The sequence below is a fragment of the Egretta garzetta genome, unplaced genomic scaffold (assembly GCF_000687185.1).
Source record: "Egretta garzetta isolate BGI_Z169 unplaced genomic scaffold, ASM68718v1 scaffold615, whole genome shotgun sequence".
In the NCBI taxonomy this organism is placed as follows: Eukaryota; Metazoa; Chordata; class Aves; order Pelecaniformes; family Ardeidae; genus Egretta; species Egretta garzetta.
This window is the reverse complement of record NW_009259857.1, coordinates 501,413-520,551: the sequence shown is the minus strand read 5'-3', so window position 1 is coordinate 520,551 and position 19,139 is coordinate 501,413. Positions and strand designations below refer to the sequence as shown.

Here is a 19,139-nt window from a genome sequence, read left to right as displayed (position 1 = left end):
CAAGCTCCTGGGCAAAGACCCTCTTCCCCTTTTGAGAAAGCTGGCTCCCATTTGATGCCAGCAAGCCCGGTGCCGTGTAGACCATCCCGTGGTCAAAGAACCCAAAGTTGTGGCGGCGACACCAGTCGCGGAGCCACGTGTTAATAGATTGAGTCCGCCCGTATTGCCCAATGTCTCTGGCCACCACTGGAAGGAGCGAGGAAAAAATGACCTGCGCTCCAGAGTCCTTCACTAACCTCCCCAAGGCTTTGATGCAACTGTTCATTTTGTTGACGAGCAGCGTCTCATTGTTTTCTTGTGATCCCCTTATCTATCAGTTGCATCCATCGGTCATGTTTGTCCTTATGTTCAAGTCTCTGGAGCCTTTGCTGTAAAGACCACTTTGAATTATATATAAAATGAAAATGTTTTAACGTAGTATAGCTGTGTAAGCCTGTTTTACCACAACTGTAATTAGCTTGGATCATAAACTGAAGGGTCAATTGCTACCAGACTAAAATCTGTTGTTAGAATGTATAGTAAGACTTTAAAAGGTGGGTGTTGGATCAAAAGTAATAATTATATTACAACAGATTACTTTGCTAAACATAATGAAAACTAAAGCAATAATAGGAAAAAATGGATGTAGACTTTGGGGTGCAATTTCTATGCAGGGTTCAAGCTCTTTTTGAAGAGTGTAAGTTACCCTTATGTAAGTATATAAACTATAAGTGGCAGATAATATTTTTCTCCTGATTATCTCCTTTTTTATTTGCTGCAATTAAAAAAATTAGAAATCCCTTTTCACCAATTTCTTGAACAACTTAACTACTGTTTGCAAGTGACAGGTAATTTTACTTATATGCTTATAATACCTAAGCACATCACCTAGCTTTCATCGCAAACATTAAAGTTTGATATTGTCAATCAGTATGATAAGACAGGGAAATAGGAAAGGTGACCAACTGTTCATAATGTGTGCAGCATGTACCTTTTGTCTACCCAAACCCCTGATGTCTATGCTTCTCCCAAGATTTATCAAATGGGTACGTTACACTCTGAATGAAAAGTAATTCAGACTATTCTTGCCTTACTTATGATCTGTCATGAACAATCACCAAACCCCCCCCAAACTCTAGGGCAACAGACACCAAAACATTTATTTGTAATGGGGTTTTTTTGTAAGTTAATTTTAAGATATTGTAGAGCACTGCTAATGAGCTTAAATGCCTGAGTATCCCCTCCTTATATGCAAACCATGTGCTTATGTGCGATGACTTTGGCATCCTTTTCAGATAAAGGGATAAGGGGAATGCTGCTTCCATACTAGAGAGAACTGTGGCATGGTGTGGCTGTAGGGCGTCTGAAGCTACTGTTGATAAAGGTGTCTTTCATATGGGTCAGACTAACCTATTGAGATAAGTAAGAAACAAAATAGCATCTGTTTCAAACTTTAAATGATGGTCAGCAGAGATTTTTCCAAAAGGTGTTAGCAATATTTTCGTCATGAGGACTAGCTTTCAAACAACTTAGTGAAGCACAAAAAGAATCAGTCTGGGCTCTAGCGAACATAAAACCCACACACTAGAAGCCAATGGACTGTCGTGGCTGGGACTGTAATTCAGTCAGGTTGATCTGTAGAGTGAGCAGGTACAGACTGAGAGCAAATTGCAGCTATTAACTTACAGACGTGGTACACACAACCCCATAAAGAGGATAGGCTTGTTGTTGAGTATAAAATGATCATCTGCTGAAGATGGGTTGTAGGAACGTGAAATTGCTTTGTGAACTGTATTCACCTTATTCACAGCTGGTTTTCTGCAGATTGCCATTGTGATTAATGTTTCAATATCTACAAAAAGCTAGGGTTTTATACAATTAAGTAGCATCATCTTTCCTTAATTCTATTTATATTAATAGTAAAGAGGCAGTAATATTTTCTGTTAGTAATTAATATAACATATTGATAAGTTTGAGTTATTTTTCATGTTAAAAATATTTCCAAAGGATATCACAGGAACAGGAAAAATAAAAATGGAAAGTTACCTTAGTGTAGAACACCTGTAACAGATTTTAGCAACATATTGTCAGAAAATTATGTTCTTTTGTTGATGAGGTAATATAAGCCATATATACTCTAATGCAATGTAATTTAAAGTATTTTGTTGACACTGATGATATGGTAGCTTTACTAGGCAGAGAGTGTGACAAAAAGTTTAACGGTCTTCTATTATTAATTTATGAATGAAGTTTTTATACAAGAAGTAGTCAAACTTGGCGTAAGAGCAGTCTCTCGTATAACTCTGTATTAGGCAGCATTGACGTTGTTCATTAAGAAGAATGGTGCAAATGTTTTTTCCTTCTGGAAAAACTGTAAAAATAGCTTATAAACATGTAATAGATAAGTGTTCTTATATGACTGTTATGCTGGTTTCAGAAGTTTGTGCTAAGCAATGGGAAGTGTACAAAAAAGAAATGGTGTAGAAAATGCATTGTATTCTCTCTTCTGTCTCTGTTGTGAGAGAATACATTATGCTTTAGATCTAAAGTGAATGTCTAAGGTGCATTAAAATGTGTTTATTGGACTATGATTGAACTTCCTTTAAAACTTATTTCCGTAAACTCTGTTTTGAGTTAAAAGTAGGAAAACCAACTAATTATTATGATGCCTTTCATGATCATGTGATGCATAATTTTTTATTCTAAATTTACTCTACCTTGTCTAGTCTCTCATCTGGAAATCTTTGTACAATCCATGCAAAAGTTGTTCAAAAGTTATAAGTAAATAATCTTTAAAATTGTAATGAACATTAACTTCATTATTGTCTTTGTAGAGGTGAGAACCTATATTCAATTCTTGACCAATCATTAAAGTGAGAGACATTGTCCTGTGCCTCAGGGGAGAAGAAAATTGTCAGTATGACTTGTTTGTTAATTTTCCATTTCTTTTTCTAACTCAGACCTGTAGTGACTGGTCAAAGATACTGTGACAAATTGAAGTTTTAATAGGTATTATTAAGAAATAAACTGCTTTATTTACGTTACGTATCTCTAAGCTGGAAATATCTCTTTGCCGTTTTAGAATTGCAGAATGAGAACCATTTGATCAAAAATAATTTACAGGGCATAAAATCTGGACATGGTAACTAGGTCTGAGCAGTATAATATCTAAGAAATAGGAGTTGTCTTCCCTCCCTCCGCCCCCTCCTTCTCCCACTGGGAGTGTAAGTAAAATGGTGTTAGACTTCAGCTGCGCCAGAGTAAAACCAAACTGTCTCTCTCTGAGGATACCGCAGCCAAAAAGTTATCTAGGGGAGACAAAGATGATACTTGTTTTCCTGGCCCAGTCTTTTGGAGCTCACCCAAATGAACTAGAGTGTGTTAAAGCTAAGTGCTCTCTTCCCTCCCCACCACCTGGAGCCTGCATCCATTCGGATGGAAAGGATTGCTCGCTGCAGATCCAGAATGGATGAGGAATACACGTTTCCCTACTAGGTATTTCTGCATTAGACCCCTGAAAAACTGTCACATAGAACTGAACTTTTACAAATTGTATGTCACCATCTCCGTTCCTCTGGCAGGTAAGGGCAAATATGCAAATACTGTCTGTAAGCTGAGGCTGTCAGTTGAATGCAGTTTGGTTTTTTTTATTTCTGTTACTTCACTTGGGGTTTTCAGATAGCTGCGTGACCGGCAGTGGCTTTCAGAAGAAAAAAATAATGCTAGAGTGGTTCTGATTCCTAAAAGCATTTTTTTTTCTACTTCCACAATTTAACCTGTATCATAGGATTCTCTTCTAGATCTGAGTCTTGCCATGATGGTGAGAAGCATTTAGGAACTTTTTCTCTCTCTACTTTATGAAATGGTGATGGAGGTGTACATAGTGGTACAGTCAACATAATAATATATATACCGTTAAGTACACCAAAATAACAAACACCAGTCTCATACATGTAAATTAGGCATTTCTTAAATGGGATCCATTTTCAAAGCAAAACAACTGCCTAAGCAATTTCTGTAAGGTAAATAATCATTCCTCATTAATACTTGTATCTTCATCGTAACATCTAAAAAGAAGAATGAACATAGCTTTCTTTGCCAATCAGTGTATTGCTCTAGCCTTGAATTCTCTACCTGAAGTTTAGTAGCTAACTGTAAATATATGTTTGCAACGAATACGTGGTATTTTGCTGGTCTGTATTTACATATCTCATCTTACAAAAAAAATTTTGAAATAGTAAGGTATTCCTCTTATGAGGACAGGCTGAAAGAGTTGGGGTTGTTCAGCCTGGAGAAAAGAAGACTGCGTGGAGACCTAATTACGGCCTTTCAGTACCTAAAGGGGGCCTATAGGAAAGATGGGGAAAATCTTTTTAGTAGGGCCAGCTGTGTCAGGACAAGGGGTAATGGTTTTAAACTAAACCAGGGTAGGTTTAGACTGGATATAAGGAAGAAATTCTTTACAATGAGGGTGGTGAAACACTGGAACAGGTTGCCCAGAGAGGTGGTGGAGGCCCCATCCCTGGAAGCATTCAAGACCAGGTTGGACGGGGCTCTGAGCAACCTGATCTAGTTAGTGGTGTCCCTGCTCACTGCAGGGGGGTTGGACTAGATGACCTCTCGGGGTCCCTTCCAACCCAAAACATTCTATGATTCTATGATCTTAATAAAAACAAAAACTTCTAAACTGTTTCTCTGTTCAATTTAAAATATACAGTGACTGATATAAGAGAATACCAGACATACACCATGTTATGCATTGGTTTAGAGTAAGTACTGGCTGTAATCGCTATATGTAGGACATTTACTGCAGCAATTTCTGCTTTATAGAAGACTTGATAATGAAAAGAATAAACTAGATCCTGTCAAAGGTTTCATTTCTCTTCCTCTGGCAATCCCACCTTCTCATGTTCAAATAAGTTTGGTATGTCCAGTAAATGAAAAGGTAAAGCTAGCTTATGAGCACTCAAGTGTAATTTCTACTTTCTGAAGTCAAATATTATTATGAAATATATTATTTTCAGTGTATCATTTTCTATCATTTTTCAGGTTTTACTGCCTATATTACATTGCAGTATTCACTTCACGAATGTTTATGCAAAATGCTTTACCAAAGGTAACATTTTAAAAAATCTTCAGGTGCACCTTTCCAGAATGATTTAAATGAAAAAAGTACAGGCTTGGAAACTGTTAAAACTTTCCTTACTTTCCATACACAGAAAGTTTTGTCTACAGAAAGTGCATGGAAGTGCAATAATTTTTTTGCCTTAATTTGAAGACCTGACAAAGAAATAATATTGATCAAACTACCAGAGAACAAATTCCTTATCTCATAAAGCAACCCTGTTGGTATTATTAAAAGAAACTAATACTCTCTGCTTTTCCAATTTTTTTTTATTTACTTTTAAACTTTTGATAAGAAATCAAATTCAAAATAATCTTGTTGTATATTTTCTTTTTTTAGGGGATAAATGCAAACCTACTGAATACAACAAAGTGAAAAATATGTTATTGGATCTACAAAATCGGAGATACATTGCACAATCAAAAGACAAAACTGTTGATGAGAAAATTGCTTTAAAGAAAATTCTTGTAGATGAGATGTTTAATTATTTTGATTCAGACAACAATGGACTTGTGGACACTAATGAATTATCTCAGGTAAGATTTAGATTTTGTTTCCGTTAGCACAGTAACTATTCATTTGTCTTTGTCAGGTCTTACACACATGTCTTAGGATGCTTTCACTTTAGAAAATATATGTGAGCCTCTGAGGTGGAAAACTTCATTCAAGAATTTTGGAAAAGCTGAGGTATTCAGAAATTATGCAGTGATTATTCAGAAATTTGAATACAGTTCTTTGGGATATATCTTAGGGGGTTAGAACAGTATAGGTTGCTTTGACTAGGAGTAGTTTCATTATCCACAGTGTGCTATTGTGAAGTCCAACTGTATAGATGTATTTTAGAAGTTGAAAAAATTAAAATTATATTTTAAATCACTTCTGTAATACTGAACAAGTTTTATTGCTTTATACAAATCAGGGCTAGAGAAATACAGAAGTAGTCTTAGAGAATTCATCGTAGTCTCTAAACAGTAAACTTTAACTAATGGAAGATCTAAACCAATAATTGTTGCTCTGGTAGGCATGACAGCACTAGCTTTAATCTACCTAGAAGGGTTAACTCTATTGAAGAATGTTGTTATGGTAAATGTACTTTGTTTTAGTAGATAATGTAGAAGTCCATGTTTGAGACACCTAACTGTGGCTGAGCTGTATTAATGAGTCTAACACTAGGTAGCCACCTAAAAATTCAAAATAAATAATATTTGTTAGATGTCACTGTTGATCAATATCCTATGTTTTAAGTTGCATGGCAGTGTTAAGAAATATTTACAAGTGAATGTATAGTACCTAAATTGTTAGGCTGGAGTTATCATTTCTATACAGTTACCTTCTAAATTTTTAGTGGCAAATTCCAGGACCAGAGGCTGCATGCAAACATAGGTATCATTTCAAATAATTTAAATTATGCACTTAAAAAAAAAATTAAAAATTAATTTTATGTACTTTATAAGATTGGGAATTTCCTGCTGGTTTTTTAGCCTCTTTCAGAACTTCAGCTTTCCTTGGAATTTGGTGCCTGTATATATTTTACAAATAATACTTTTTTTTTTCATCAATATGCTATATGAATACATAACAGACATAGGAGTCACAGATACAGATGTGCACTTATTATTTAATGTTTATAGATGTATGTCACTAACACTTGAAACAGTGTGATAGTGATTAGTGTATTTGTTGGCAGTCTAAAGAAACTGAATTTTAAATCCATCATTACCACTTGAAAATAGCTTGACTTTGTTGCCATAACACTCACAAAACTACTGTAAAATAGTTGAATACTTTCACCACTGCAATCCATTATTTAATTATCAGTGAATCGTGTTCTTTTCCTTAGAGGAGCAGGACTAAAGTACTAGCCCTGAAGGTCAGTATCAAAAATACTTTGCAGAATTTCCAGGTTTGTATAAAGAAACAATTCTTTTCTATTCAGTTGCTACATGTATACTTTTCCTCTTTCCTTTATTTCTTTGTGTCAAACTTAGTTTAAAAAAAAAAAATTAAAAAATCCATTATGGTGTTTTCAAACTTTCCGTACATACTTTTCCCACATACATTTTTCCTACTAAAATTACTTTACAATTGCCATTGTAAAGTATCGCTTTTTCACAAGTATGGGAACAGGTCAAACAGTCTTAAAACCCAAACATGGTGCTTTGTGGTTTTGCTAGAATTCATTTGCTAGGACATCAAATTATTCAATCTAAAGAATAATGTAAAATAAATTCATTGTTAGTGCTGTGTGGTTTGTTATTGTACGTTTTGCAAGAGACACAACCAGCTAATCTGTTGCCCTCAGAAATCGTTCTTCAGTCAGTCTGAATAGAGAAGAAAAAAAGAGAAGCTATACCTGTTTCTCATGAAGCCTTCTTGATAGCAGAACCTTCAGCTGAGAACTTTTGTCTCCCTTTCAGATGACAAAAGGAAACACTGAATCGCCTTTGCGAAACACAGAATAGTATATGGCTTTGCAGTTAAGAACTCAGCTCCTGTATAATCTCAGTATTTGTAAATCTTTGCCTTCATCTGATAGAGGAAGATTTTAGTCTGCATGTTTACTGAAAACAAACCAAGTACATGACTTGTCGTCTTAAGTCTTCACAGAGAACCAAGTTAAAAGAACTCAGAACAATATCTTTAAATGAAATACACTGGGTTTGATAGCATTATCTTTGATTGTTGAAAACTCAACACTTTTTTTTCATCCTCCTGTAGTTTAGCTCAATGAATTTTTTTTGTTCTTGTTGAACATAAATCAGGGCTGTTTTGCAAGGTGGGATTAGACTCTCGCTCTCTTCTGCCCTTAGTGTATATGATAGCTCTCAGTGTTTCTAAAACTTGGAATTGCAGTAGTAGGAGAAAAGAAACAAAAATACCTCATCTTGAATACACTACCTGGAGGGTGATATTCATAGTGTGAGAGATGTCCCTGCCACTGAGAGAATGCTGGGCCCGTTAACTTTCTTGAGAATGTGATTATTGAGGGGCAAGGTGTGGTGGTGGTGGTGGAGGAATGTTAGAAAAGTCTTTGAACTTCCCCAGGGCTGAATGGGAGACGTTATTGTACTCTTGAAAATGTACTCAGGATTTAGGAGAATTTTTCTCAGTTGCACTCATAATACAGCCACAACTTTGAAATCTGCAGACCTGTCATAACTAATACTGCATGTCTCCATTTTAAATTTAATCATATTATGGGAATACAAAAAATAACATATTTGTTGTAGAAAACAACAAGGACTCCTGAAGTTAATTTATATTCACATGAATATTGAACTTCAGTTTTTAGTGCACCTTGAATTTTATATCTCCTCAATCTTGCTGTGCAATGAGTGCAATTAGGCTCTTGGATTGCACTTTATTATCTCATAGGTGTCATCCTACATAATGTAAAATTTCAATGAATCCGTTGGAGATTGGAAATTGTGACAGCAACACTCCAATTTTTATTGATGTATTTTGGATCAGAAATCATAAGGTTCTTGCATTTGCGTCTTGATGCAAGAGAAATGAATATTCCTTTCCAGAAAAGGAAAAAATAGTGCTTTTTATTAAAAAAGCTATTTCAAATAGTGAAAAAAAATTTAAAAAATATTTTAGGTATTGTAACAAATTAAAAATTGGCAGGCTATTTTTTTTTTTCCTTTAATATGAACAATTCTGGCATCTGGGTATAACTTTTTTCATGGCTTTGTAGTCTAATACAGAATTACACTTAATAAATAATTTTACCTCCATTACACAATGTAAATGTAGTCTGCAGTGAAGGTAGAAAAGTGGTGGGATTATGTAGCTCCATGCAGGCTAAGTGAATGTTTTTTTTCCAAGGTAAATTCTTCTCTGACTTGACTGTTTTCACTGCTGAGCCTAACTCATTTAATGTTCTAGTTTCCAAATCCTATATTGGCAAGTCAGATGTGGCTTGATTTTGAAAGGACTTACTGATGAAGTTAGCCTTTTAGACCACTCTTGTTTTAAGAGGTAGGTACTAATCAGAAAGAGCATCTGCCCTTCCAAAAGGGTGGGCTATGAAATAAGCAGAATTTTCATCAATTTCGTCACCTCCGGTCTAATGTAAATGCAACATATCTTCAAGATTTCTAGTAAAATGGAGTGGTTCCTTGAAGGGTTTGGTTTGTTTTTAAAGCCCTTTGAAAGAATTTAAATGAATCCCAGATGAAGGAAGGTAATTGATTCTTCTGGTTAGCTATGAATATTCAGTTGTTAACAGACTCACTTGTTTATCTACTGTCTTTTATCTTATGGAAAAACAAACTGAATTTAGTACAAAGTTATACGTGGAACGTCAGTGTTTCAATTGCTGTAGACTGCTTGATTACTCTATATTATTGTTGTTGTATAGAAGAGAAGAAACACCAGAAGTGTTATGGGGAGGCATGGGAACAAAATGTGTTTTTCCAGTGATGAATGCGGTTATTCCTGTATGGTGGAATTGCCATTTTATAAACAGTAAGCCTTTTCTAGGTGCCATCAGTGAAAGATACATAAGCTCTAAGAATACTTAATCTTGCTCAACAGTGAAATTCAAGTTCCTTCTGTGTGTGAAAGTGAAATAAGCTATACTTGATTAGACTTAGAGCTGTTTTCCTTCTATTTATTTTTTACACTAGTGAGCTAAGAAAGCAAAATTTGATGGAAAAGGGAAGTGACATAGTTTGAAAGCAAGATGAATATAAAAGAATAATAAATTTTCCTCCTCTTTTCCTGCTTTTTAATGATCTATTTTCTGGAGTCAAGGAAAGAATTTAGCATCCTTATTTATGAAATAATATCTGTAATTTCAGTTATTACCTGGATATATTTCTGTTATTTACCAGGTTAACATAAGAAAAATGAAAATACATCACATTTTTATAAAAACTCGTCCTTACTTCTGCATTTTATTTTGATGTTTTCTCAGTGTCATTTAATTCCAGTTAGTGACACCAAACAAAAACAATTAAGAAAGAGCCAAAAGAACCACTCGCTCTCAGGAAACTGTACTAAGTTCATCATTGTTTCAAGGAATGATAAGTGGAAGTTATGGGAACTACTCTAAGATTAAATATGCCATTTTTACGTATCAGTTTAATATGCTTCAATTGCAGGTGACATCAGAAATATCAGAAATACGGGTTTCTCATAAAGTGTAATGAACCTTTGAATAATGTTACGTTCCCATGTGTGTTTTCAGATGAGTACGCAAGGTTGGGGTGTGGGCATGTGTATATATATATATTGCATCTTTGCATAACGCATCAATTCAAAAGTTCTAATGCAAAATGTACTAAGAAACAACACATTTTCAATAGGAAACAAAGTACTGCTGTCTTTATGGCTAAGTGTATGTATGTGTACTTATCCGTAAATCTCAGAAATATGCCATACCTTAGAAGAATACACTCTCTGTAGATGAGTAGAGCTGTAACTATAAATGGCTTGGCTACTATATATTACCTAAAAAAATGTAATTTGAAGGAATTATACATTTAATTAGTTTGTTTAATGCAGCATTAATTGCTGTTAAAGGTATAGGTAAGATAATATTTTAATTAATTTCTTCCTGGTGTTTATTCTAAGTTCTTTTTTTCTCAGATTTGCTTCAATCACTGTCAGTTATTATATTTGCTAACAAACTGTTGCTTTTTGTGGATTGAGAACAGATGTGTGTCCTTTTTTTACATACCAACTTGGCCTGAATTATGGCTCCATCTTTTCATTCAAAGATTAAGAATCCTAAACTGTGTTCCCTATGTTATGCCACTGAGATCTGAAAGGGGAAAAAAAAAACCACCCACAACTTTTTCTGGTTTTATTCCTGTATTAATGATAATACTGTTGCACTTTATGCTGCTGATACTTCATGGCACTTGTTTGCACAGCTACAACTAACATAAATTGCATCTTTTCTGTCAGCATTGGTTTGTCAAACTCTGATCAAAATACTTTGTGGAGTCCTGGCCTTTAAATTTTTACCTTTATTACTTTTGATTTCGCATCTTATGAGTGGTATTGCTATGTTATTTGGAGGACTTGGAACTGGGAGAAGGGATAATAAGCCTATGTGATGGGCGAACCTTGTCTGGATGCCAGGTGCTACCAAGCCACTCTACCACTCCCCTCAGCTGGACAGGGGAGAGAAAAATGTACTGAAAGTCTCATGAGTTGAGATGAGGACAGGGAGAGATCATTCGCTAGTTACCATCATGGGCAAAACAGAATCAACTTGGTGAAATTAGTTTATTACCAGTCAAATTGGGAGTAGGAGAGGATAAAAAAAACCCTGAATCTTAAAACACCTTCCCCCCACCCTTCCCTTCTTCCCGGGCTCAACTTCACTCCTGATTTTTTCTACCTCCTCCTCGAGTGGCTCAGGGAGACAGGGAATATGGGGGTTGGGGTTGGTTCACCACACGCTGTCTCTGCCACTCCTTCCTCCTCAGGGGGAGGACTCCTCACACGCTGCCCCTGCTCCAGCATGGAGTCCCTCCCATGGCAGACAGTCCACAAACTTCTCCAACGTGAATCCTTCCCACAGGCTACAGTTCTTCACGAGCTGCTCCAGCATGGGGTCCATCCTTTCCATGGGGTGCAGTCCCTCAGGAGCAGACTGCTCCAGCACAGGCTTCCCACAGGGTCACAGCCTCCTTCAGGCATCCACCTGCTCCGGTGTGGGGTCCTCCCTGGGCTGCAGGTGGATGGAGGTCTGCTCCACTGTGGACCTCCATGGGCTGCAGGGGGACGGCCTGCTTCATCATGGTCTTCACTAGGGGCTGCAGGGGAATCTCTGCTCCAGTGCCTGGAGCACCTCCTCCGCCTCCTTCTGCACTGACCTTGCTGAAAACAGCAGGGCTGTTTTCACTCACACCCTTTCACTTCTCTCTCTCTCCGGCTACTGTTCCATGGGAGGCTTTTTTTTTTCCCCCTACCCTTCTTAACTATGTTATCCCAGAGGCACTACCACCATCACTGATGGGCTCGGCCTTGGCCAGTGGCAGGCCCGTCTTGGAGCCAGCTGGCATTGGCTCTATCAGACGCAGGGGAAGCTTCTAGCAGCTTCTCACAGAAGCCATCCCTGTAGCACCCCCAGCTACCAAAACCTTGCCTTGCAAACCCGATACAGACTATCTCCTCTTTTCAGATTTTTAATCAACTTTGGTGTTTCCTACATGTAGCATAGGCAGAAGCACATTTTACCTGTTAAACAGTAGTGCTATTTATTTTCTGCTGTTAGTTAGGGATACCTTATTATTTAGGTTGTATTTTCTGTTTTTACTATCACTAATCTAAGAAAAACTGAATGTGCACTATATTCAATTCTAGATTCAAAATAAAAATAAGAATCCTACATGAAACTTTAAAATTGGAAGAAAATAAAAGAAAACATCTTAGGGATTAGTAGTGAGATATAGCTTACAAACACCATGAATATAGCACATCTTGATCTGTTTGCTGCCTTTGCTTTTATCAAGTAGAAGCACTTCACAGTATTTTCTTGTGTGACAGATAATTCAGTTACTCTGGATTAGAATTTAGTTCTTTGGCTACTGGAATGGCATGTAAGAAAAAAAAGACTATGAATAGCTTTTAAAATGAGATTTATTCTACCCTATATCTGGGTATTAGATTAATACCCTTGTGTATATATTTACAACATGTGAATATATCATATACCTGGATAGACAGCTTGAAGTCTTTTCTTCAGTCCAAACAGAACATTTAGGATCATCAGGGGTATGTAAGCGTTGCGAAATCTACTGCTAGATGATCTTGCAGCTACTAATTTCTGTTTCTGGCTAGGAGCAAAGTCCTTGCCTAGTGACTGAGAAGAAATGTTTTTAAACAAGAGGACCTTAGACACCAGATTGTGTGGGCACAGTCTAGTGATTGGCTAATGCAAAATACCGAAGAAACAGTTTCTGAAGCTGGGGTTACCTTGGATATCCCTTTATCTAGCCAATGACCTCGAGGTTAGGCCAAGCAGTTACGCTTCTTCACTTCTCTCTGGCTTAATGACTCTTAAATTATGTCCTGTGAAATGGTGTCCTTTGAAACACAGCAACAGGCTGTGAAGGAAGCTGGACCCAGCTTCATTTCCTGGGTAGGTCCAAGTGCTGGTGCTAACTGGAAGTGGACACAAAGTGTAATGGTGCAGGATTCTGTTTGTACTCATGTAAACATAGTTTTCTGTTGGTTAGCTCCAAAGCCACAGGCTCAGGGTGCTGGTAGTTCAGGGTCTGTGTGGTGGTTTGACCCTGGCTGGGTGCCAGGGGGCCACCAAAGCCGCTCTATCACTCCTCTCTTTAACTAGACAGAGGAGAGAAAAAAAAAAAAAAAAAAATCAAAGGGCTTGTGAATTGAGATAAGGACAGGGAGAGATCATTTGTCAGTTACCATCATGGGCAAAACAGACTCAACTTGATAAAATTAATTTATTATCAATCAAAATCAGAGAAGGAGAGGATAAAAACTGCTAGATCTTAAAAGACCTTCCCCCCACCTCTCCCTTCTTCTCTGGGCTCAACTTCACTCCCAGTTCCTCTACCTACTCCCCCCAGCGGTGCAGGGGAATGGGAAGGGGGGTTGAGGACAGTTCAAAACACGTTGTCTCTGCCGCTTCTTCATCCTAGGCAGAGGACTCTTCCCCTGCTCACACGTGGGGTCTCTCTCACAGGAGACAGTCCTCCATGAACTTCTCCAACGTGAGTCCTTCCCATGGGCTACAGTTCTTCACGAACTGCTCCAGCATGGGTTCATAATTTCCATGGGGTGCAGTCCCTCAGGAGCAGACTTCTCCAGCATTGGGTCCCCTTGGGGGTCACAAGTTCTGCCAGCAAACCTGCTCCAGCCTGGGCTGCTCCCCCCACAGGTCCGCAATGGCTTGCCAGGAACCTGATCTGGTGCAGGCTTCCCACGGAGTCACAGCCTCCTTCCATTGGGCATCCATCCGCTCTGGCGTGGGGTCCTCCCTGGGCTGCAGGGGGACAGCCTGCCTCAGCATGGGCTGCACCAGGGGCTGCAGAGGAATCTCTGCTCCAGCACCTGGAGCACCTTCTGCCCCTCCTGCTGCACTGGCCTGGGCATCTGCAGGGCTGTTTTCTCTCGCATCCTCTCACTTCTCTTTTCTCTCCTGCTACTGAGACGCAGCCAGGTTTTTTTTCCTTCTTGAATATGTTATCACAGAGGCGCTTCCACCGTCACTGGTTGGCTTGGCCTTGGCCAGCGGTGGACACAGGGAAAACTTCTAGCAGCTTCTCACAGAAGCCACCCCTGTAGCCCCCCCGCTACCAAGACCTTGCCACACAAACCCACTACAGTCTAATTCTGAGGTGCAGAATTTTACTCATGCCATCTGTGTGGTCCTAATACCTATTCTGGTCCTATAATGTGGACTAGACATCTACAACTTTAGCATAATACTTGTAGACATCTAAGGATGCATCTTGCATCTTCTGAGTCAATTAGGTCTTCCCCCTGTTCAGTGTGGAAGCAGCAAGGCAGGGAAGCGTGACTCTCACTGGAGTAGTTTGCAGAGAGAAACTTCATATCTGGGCAATGTAACTCAATTAGTATGGGACAACACTGAGATAATACCCTTAACTGAAATTGAGTCCATGCTTTTACATGCCACTCTGTGTGGATTTACCAGTTGAGATCTCTGTTTGATCAGGGATCTCTGTGTCATGACGTGTTCTGTGGTGTAGAAGTTCCATGTCTTTATTCACTCTACCTCAAGTGCCTGAAGGTAATGCTCTACTGCAGGCACCAAATAAAGGATGATGTTGCTGCCCAACAGAACATGTTGGTAAACTGTAAGAAGAATACTGATTTAGCTGGGTTACGGGAAGTTAAAACAAGGAACAATTTACCAACCTTTATTATTAATTTGATTTCATAACTGATCAATTCTTTTAATTTCCACAAAGTTATACTACTGTGGAAGATGGTGAAAGAAAGTGATTGAACCCCCTCGTGTAGTCAGAATTAATTTGGAGCACAATGCCCACAGTGTTTGGTGTATTCTAGATCAAGCACTAAGTGATACTGTTGTGATGAGACACTTGCTTTTAGGAAAGACAAACACACATTAACTAAACCACTATATTTGCTGTAAAGGAAGTTTTTGTTTGTAGTTGTATTTCTGTAGTATTTTCTTTGGGGAAGTAGATAGTGAACATCAATCACTGGCAAGCAAAAAACCACTGACCCACAAAACTTTTGGTAAGGTGGACTAATAAAATAAATGTTGTGTTATTTGTGATCTAATTTAGTAACATCTGCAGACTTTTCATTGTGGCTGTCAGAAATCAAATTGAAATGAATGAAACAATCTATTCTGACATGCAGTTTGTCATTTTTAATCAGATTACCTTTCCCAGTCTCGTAATATTTGCAGTAGTACTGACTAAATTCCTAAGAGGCTTTGAACTTAGCTAACAGTATGTTGTTTCATGGGAAATAAATAATTGTGTGCTGTATCTTTGAAAAATACAGTATTTTCCAAATAATACAAATCCTTCCTCCATGTTTCAAAGTGCATTCGGTTCTCAAGGATAAGGTTCATAGTTTTGAAAAGCTATATTTAATTTGAAAATTTAGATAAGTTTCTAAGTTTTCAGTATTTATGGGGTTTCACAATGAACCATAAATGGACCAGCAGTTTTGCTCTATATCTTACATTTTACCTGTTCACGGTATGGAAAGCAAATACTTCACTGTCTTTATGGAAATGTAAAGTAAAATTTCTGAGTATAAATGTATTTGAACATTATCTGGTATGGATTTTCAACTCAGAAGTCTGAAATCAAATAATCCCAGGCATGACTTCTGTGGCACAATCATAAAAATGTGCAGATTGTCTCAGTCAGGCATAATAAGAATTTTGTTTCTAGGATGTGACTCACTAAAATTTTGCCTGTTTCTGTTCTGCCTTCCTAATGAATTACTGTTTAGTTTAACCAAGGAGTAGACAGGCTGGGTTTGAAGAATTGACTCAAGAATTGTTTTCCTTGAATTTTACTCTTCTCTCCTCCATGGACAGAGATTAATAGAATTTAAAACTTAACACACACACACACGATGATAAACGATCATGTAATCTAACTTGTGTATCATAGACATGGACTTTTATTTATTTATCCTATACTTTTAATTAAAAAAACATAATGTCTTGCTTTTGGCTGAAGCAAAAAACATCTACAAAGGAAGTGTGCAGCCTTGATTTGAAAACATCAATGAGAACTTAAGAGTCCCAGGATTCAAGGTTAATTGTTCCTGTAGCTTTTCTTTTTTGGTTTCAGAGGTGTTATTGATTTTTTTTTTTGTCCTATTAACTTTTGCTTGCCAAATTTGAAGCATCCATATTTATTTTTTTCACTTATGAAAGTACCTATGGAATGTGATATGGTCAATTCTTAGTCTCCCTTTAAAAAAAAAAAAAACAAACCCCAAACCTCCAAAACCTATAAAGATTGATTTTTCTTAGCTCTTTTAATGTAAAAGTCTCTTCAGCAGGCTTCTGATTATTTTTATGGATCCTTTCTAACTTGAAAAGTTCCCGTCTAGTTTCTTAATGTTAAATTTAAATATGTGCAAGTCAAAACTGAATGTTCTCTTGCAGTATCAGTCCCACCATTGCCTTTCTAACCCCAGTCAACTTGTTATGCTTCAAAAAACCATAATGCTTGGTGAGGCTACAGAACGATCCTCGAATTTGAGTCTTGCTTATCTACAGCAAATCCTGCCTCTTTTTCAGATAAAATGCTTTCCAAGGCCCATTTATCCTCATTAAGTTATGGTCTAGGTTCTTATTTTTAGATGAATGACCTTACATTTGGCTCTGTGAAAACACAGATTCTTTTCCTGAAAACATCCAACCATGTGATCCGTTTCATTCCATATGCTGCCCTGTCCCTCTCCTCATTATTATTCACCTCGACAGTATATGCCATCTGCCAATTTTCTTTTTGTATTTATCTTTAAATTATTGAAAAAAATTGGGATGAAACCCTAAAGTCTCAGAATCCCACTGGATTTTTTCAGCCATTGATGACTCCTTACTGACATTTTTTTTTTTCAGGTTTTGCAATTACTGACATTATTATTCATGCAGTACCTGGCTTATTGATACTGCATAGTATTATTTTTCTCTTGTAATGATGTGGGGTGTGAAATTAAAAATACTTATAAGAAGCTATTATGTTTAGCAAGATGCCTTTGTAAATTAAATCGCTTACATAAGTAAAAGAAAATGAAAAATGGGGTTGTCTGGCAGACTGTATTTCCTAGAAGACTGTTAAAATATCACGTCGTGACAGCATTTAGAAACACAAAAAATATTCACAGTCTTTACCTGTGAATTCCACTGTTTATTTCTTGAAGCAATACTGATAATTTTTTTGCCCTTTTTGAATATTTGTGCTGTGTAATTACATATCCCATCCTATGGAACTTCACTGGTATGTGAAGATCTGTTAAAAGGTAATGTCAGGAAGAAAAAAGGTCTCATCAGCCCGGTGAGTTAGGGACTCTGATGATGATTTTAAAACATTTGATGCTAATGTAAGTTGCGAAGTGACTTCTCTGTTGGCTAATTGCTTGGAAAGTAGTCATCTTTGCTTTGCTGGAGTCTCATATAGGTTGTAATTTCATATCACAGTTGATCTGATCTAGCTGCAGGCTGCTACAGAAACAAGTAATTTCTCAAGGTCCAAATCCTCACACCCTAATAGCTGTTCTGAGTTAGAATCCTCTTGTGATAGAATGTTAATCCTCCACCCCTTCAAGAGAAAACAAACAAACAAAATTTCCACCAAGATTAATTTTGCTTGAGATCAGAGATTTCATCTGATCCACAGATCACATCGCAGAGTTGGGATCCAGCACAAGAGAATTCCTGTTGGGTGAAAGCGGAACAGCCCTTTTAGCAGCAAATCACAGATAATTAAGATTAATCGTGATATGAAATCGCTTCTATACCTTCCAAAATCCATCCTTACAAAAGTTTTTGGAGAGTTTATCAAAACTGAATGAATTATCCAAAGAATCCCAAAGTATATTACTAGCATAAAGATGCCTATATATAAGCAAACATTGAATCTTGTATCTGTAATCAAAATTGTGGGTTTACTGAAGGTGAAAATTAAATAATTGCCAGGAAATTAAATCATACTTGTCCATGGCATCAGTCTTGGAAATATCTCAATCATTCTGGCTAATCTTTAATTATTGTTATTTTTATTTTAAATAAAACTGAGCAATTATAAATGAAAAGCATCATAAGATGTGTCAGCTGAAAGGTTTGAAGCTGAGAACACTAATATGCAATTTGGTACTATAGTGGCAGGTGTTGGTGGGCTTTGACAAAGGTCTTATTGCACTTATTACATGTAAAGTTTAATCCGTATTTGTACAATTGAAGCTAGAGGGAACCAGTGTTTTAAACTATTTCAGACCACCTTTTATGAAAAACAAGCAAAGGAACAATGCTTTTCACCCTAAATGTTCTTTTTTCATGAACCAGCTGTGAATTTAAGGACATTTCATGGCCTTAAAATCTCAGAGATTTCTTCTAGAGTGAAATTTTCAGTACATACTATTATAACTCTACCACTACTTATACAATTACAACGGTCTTAGAGTTACTAATTTTTCCCAGGCTACATTTTTGTCCTTTATGTACCAGCTGTAAGATCTACACACTTTTATTTTTTCTTAATTCATTTTAATGGGAACTTAATAAACAGGCTTGAGGAGTAGCTAGCACTAATATTCAGGTAGCGTAGTATGTATCTTTAATTAATAATAGCTAAAGCTGGTTTTGTGGTGATTTTTCTTTGTGAATGGTTTTCATACTTTCTAATGTACTAACAAAGTTATTATCTTTTATAATGCTTTTACATTAATATTTAGATTACTTCTGGTAGGATAAAGTGTTAGTGTCCTTTCTCTTTGCTCTAATGCTCCTTTTATTTTCTGTTATTTGTTTAGAAATTTTCTATTTACATGAATAATAACTGAACACATTCCTTTT

General features: G+C 37.0%; 1 protein-coding gene across 3 annotated transcripts in view; it reads left to right on the top strand.

The window, feature by feature from the left end:
• FSTL5 (follistatin like 5) overlaps nt 1-19,139 on the top strand; it is a 310,918-nt gene that overhangs the window by 149,257 nt on the left and 142,522 nt on the right. For all 3 annotated transcript variants that reach the window (XM_009639992.2, XM_009639990.2, XM_009639989.2), the window contains exon 4: nt 5,444-5,640. In XM_009639992.2, the coding sequence (XP_009638287.1) occupies nt 5,444-5,640 (197 nt within the window). The remainder of the gene's footprint in view (nt 1-5,443; nt 5,641-19,139) is intronic.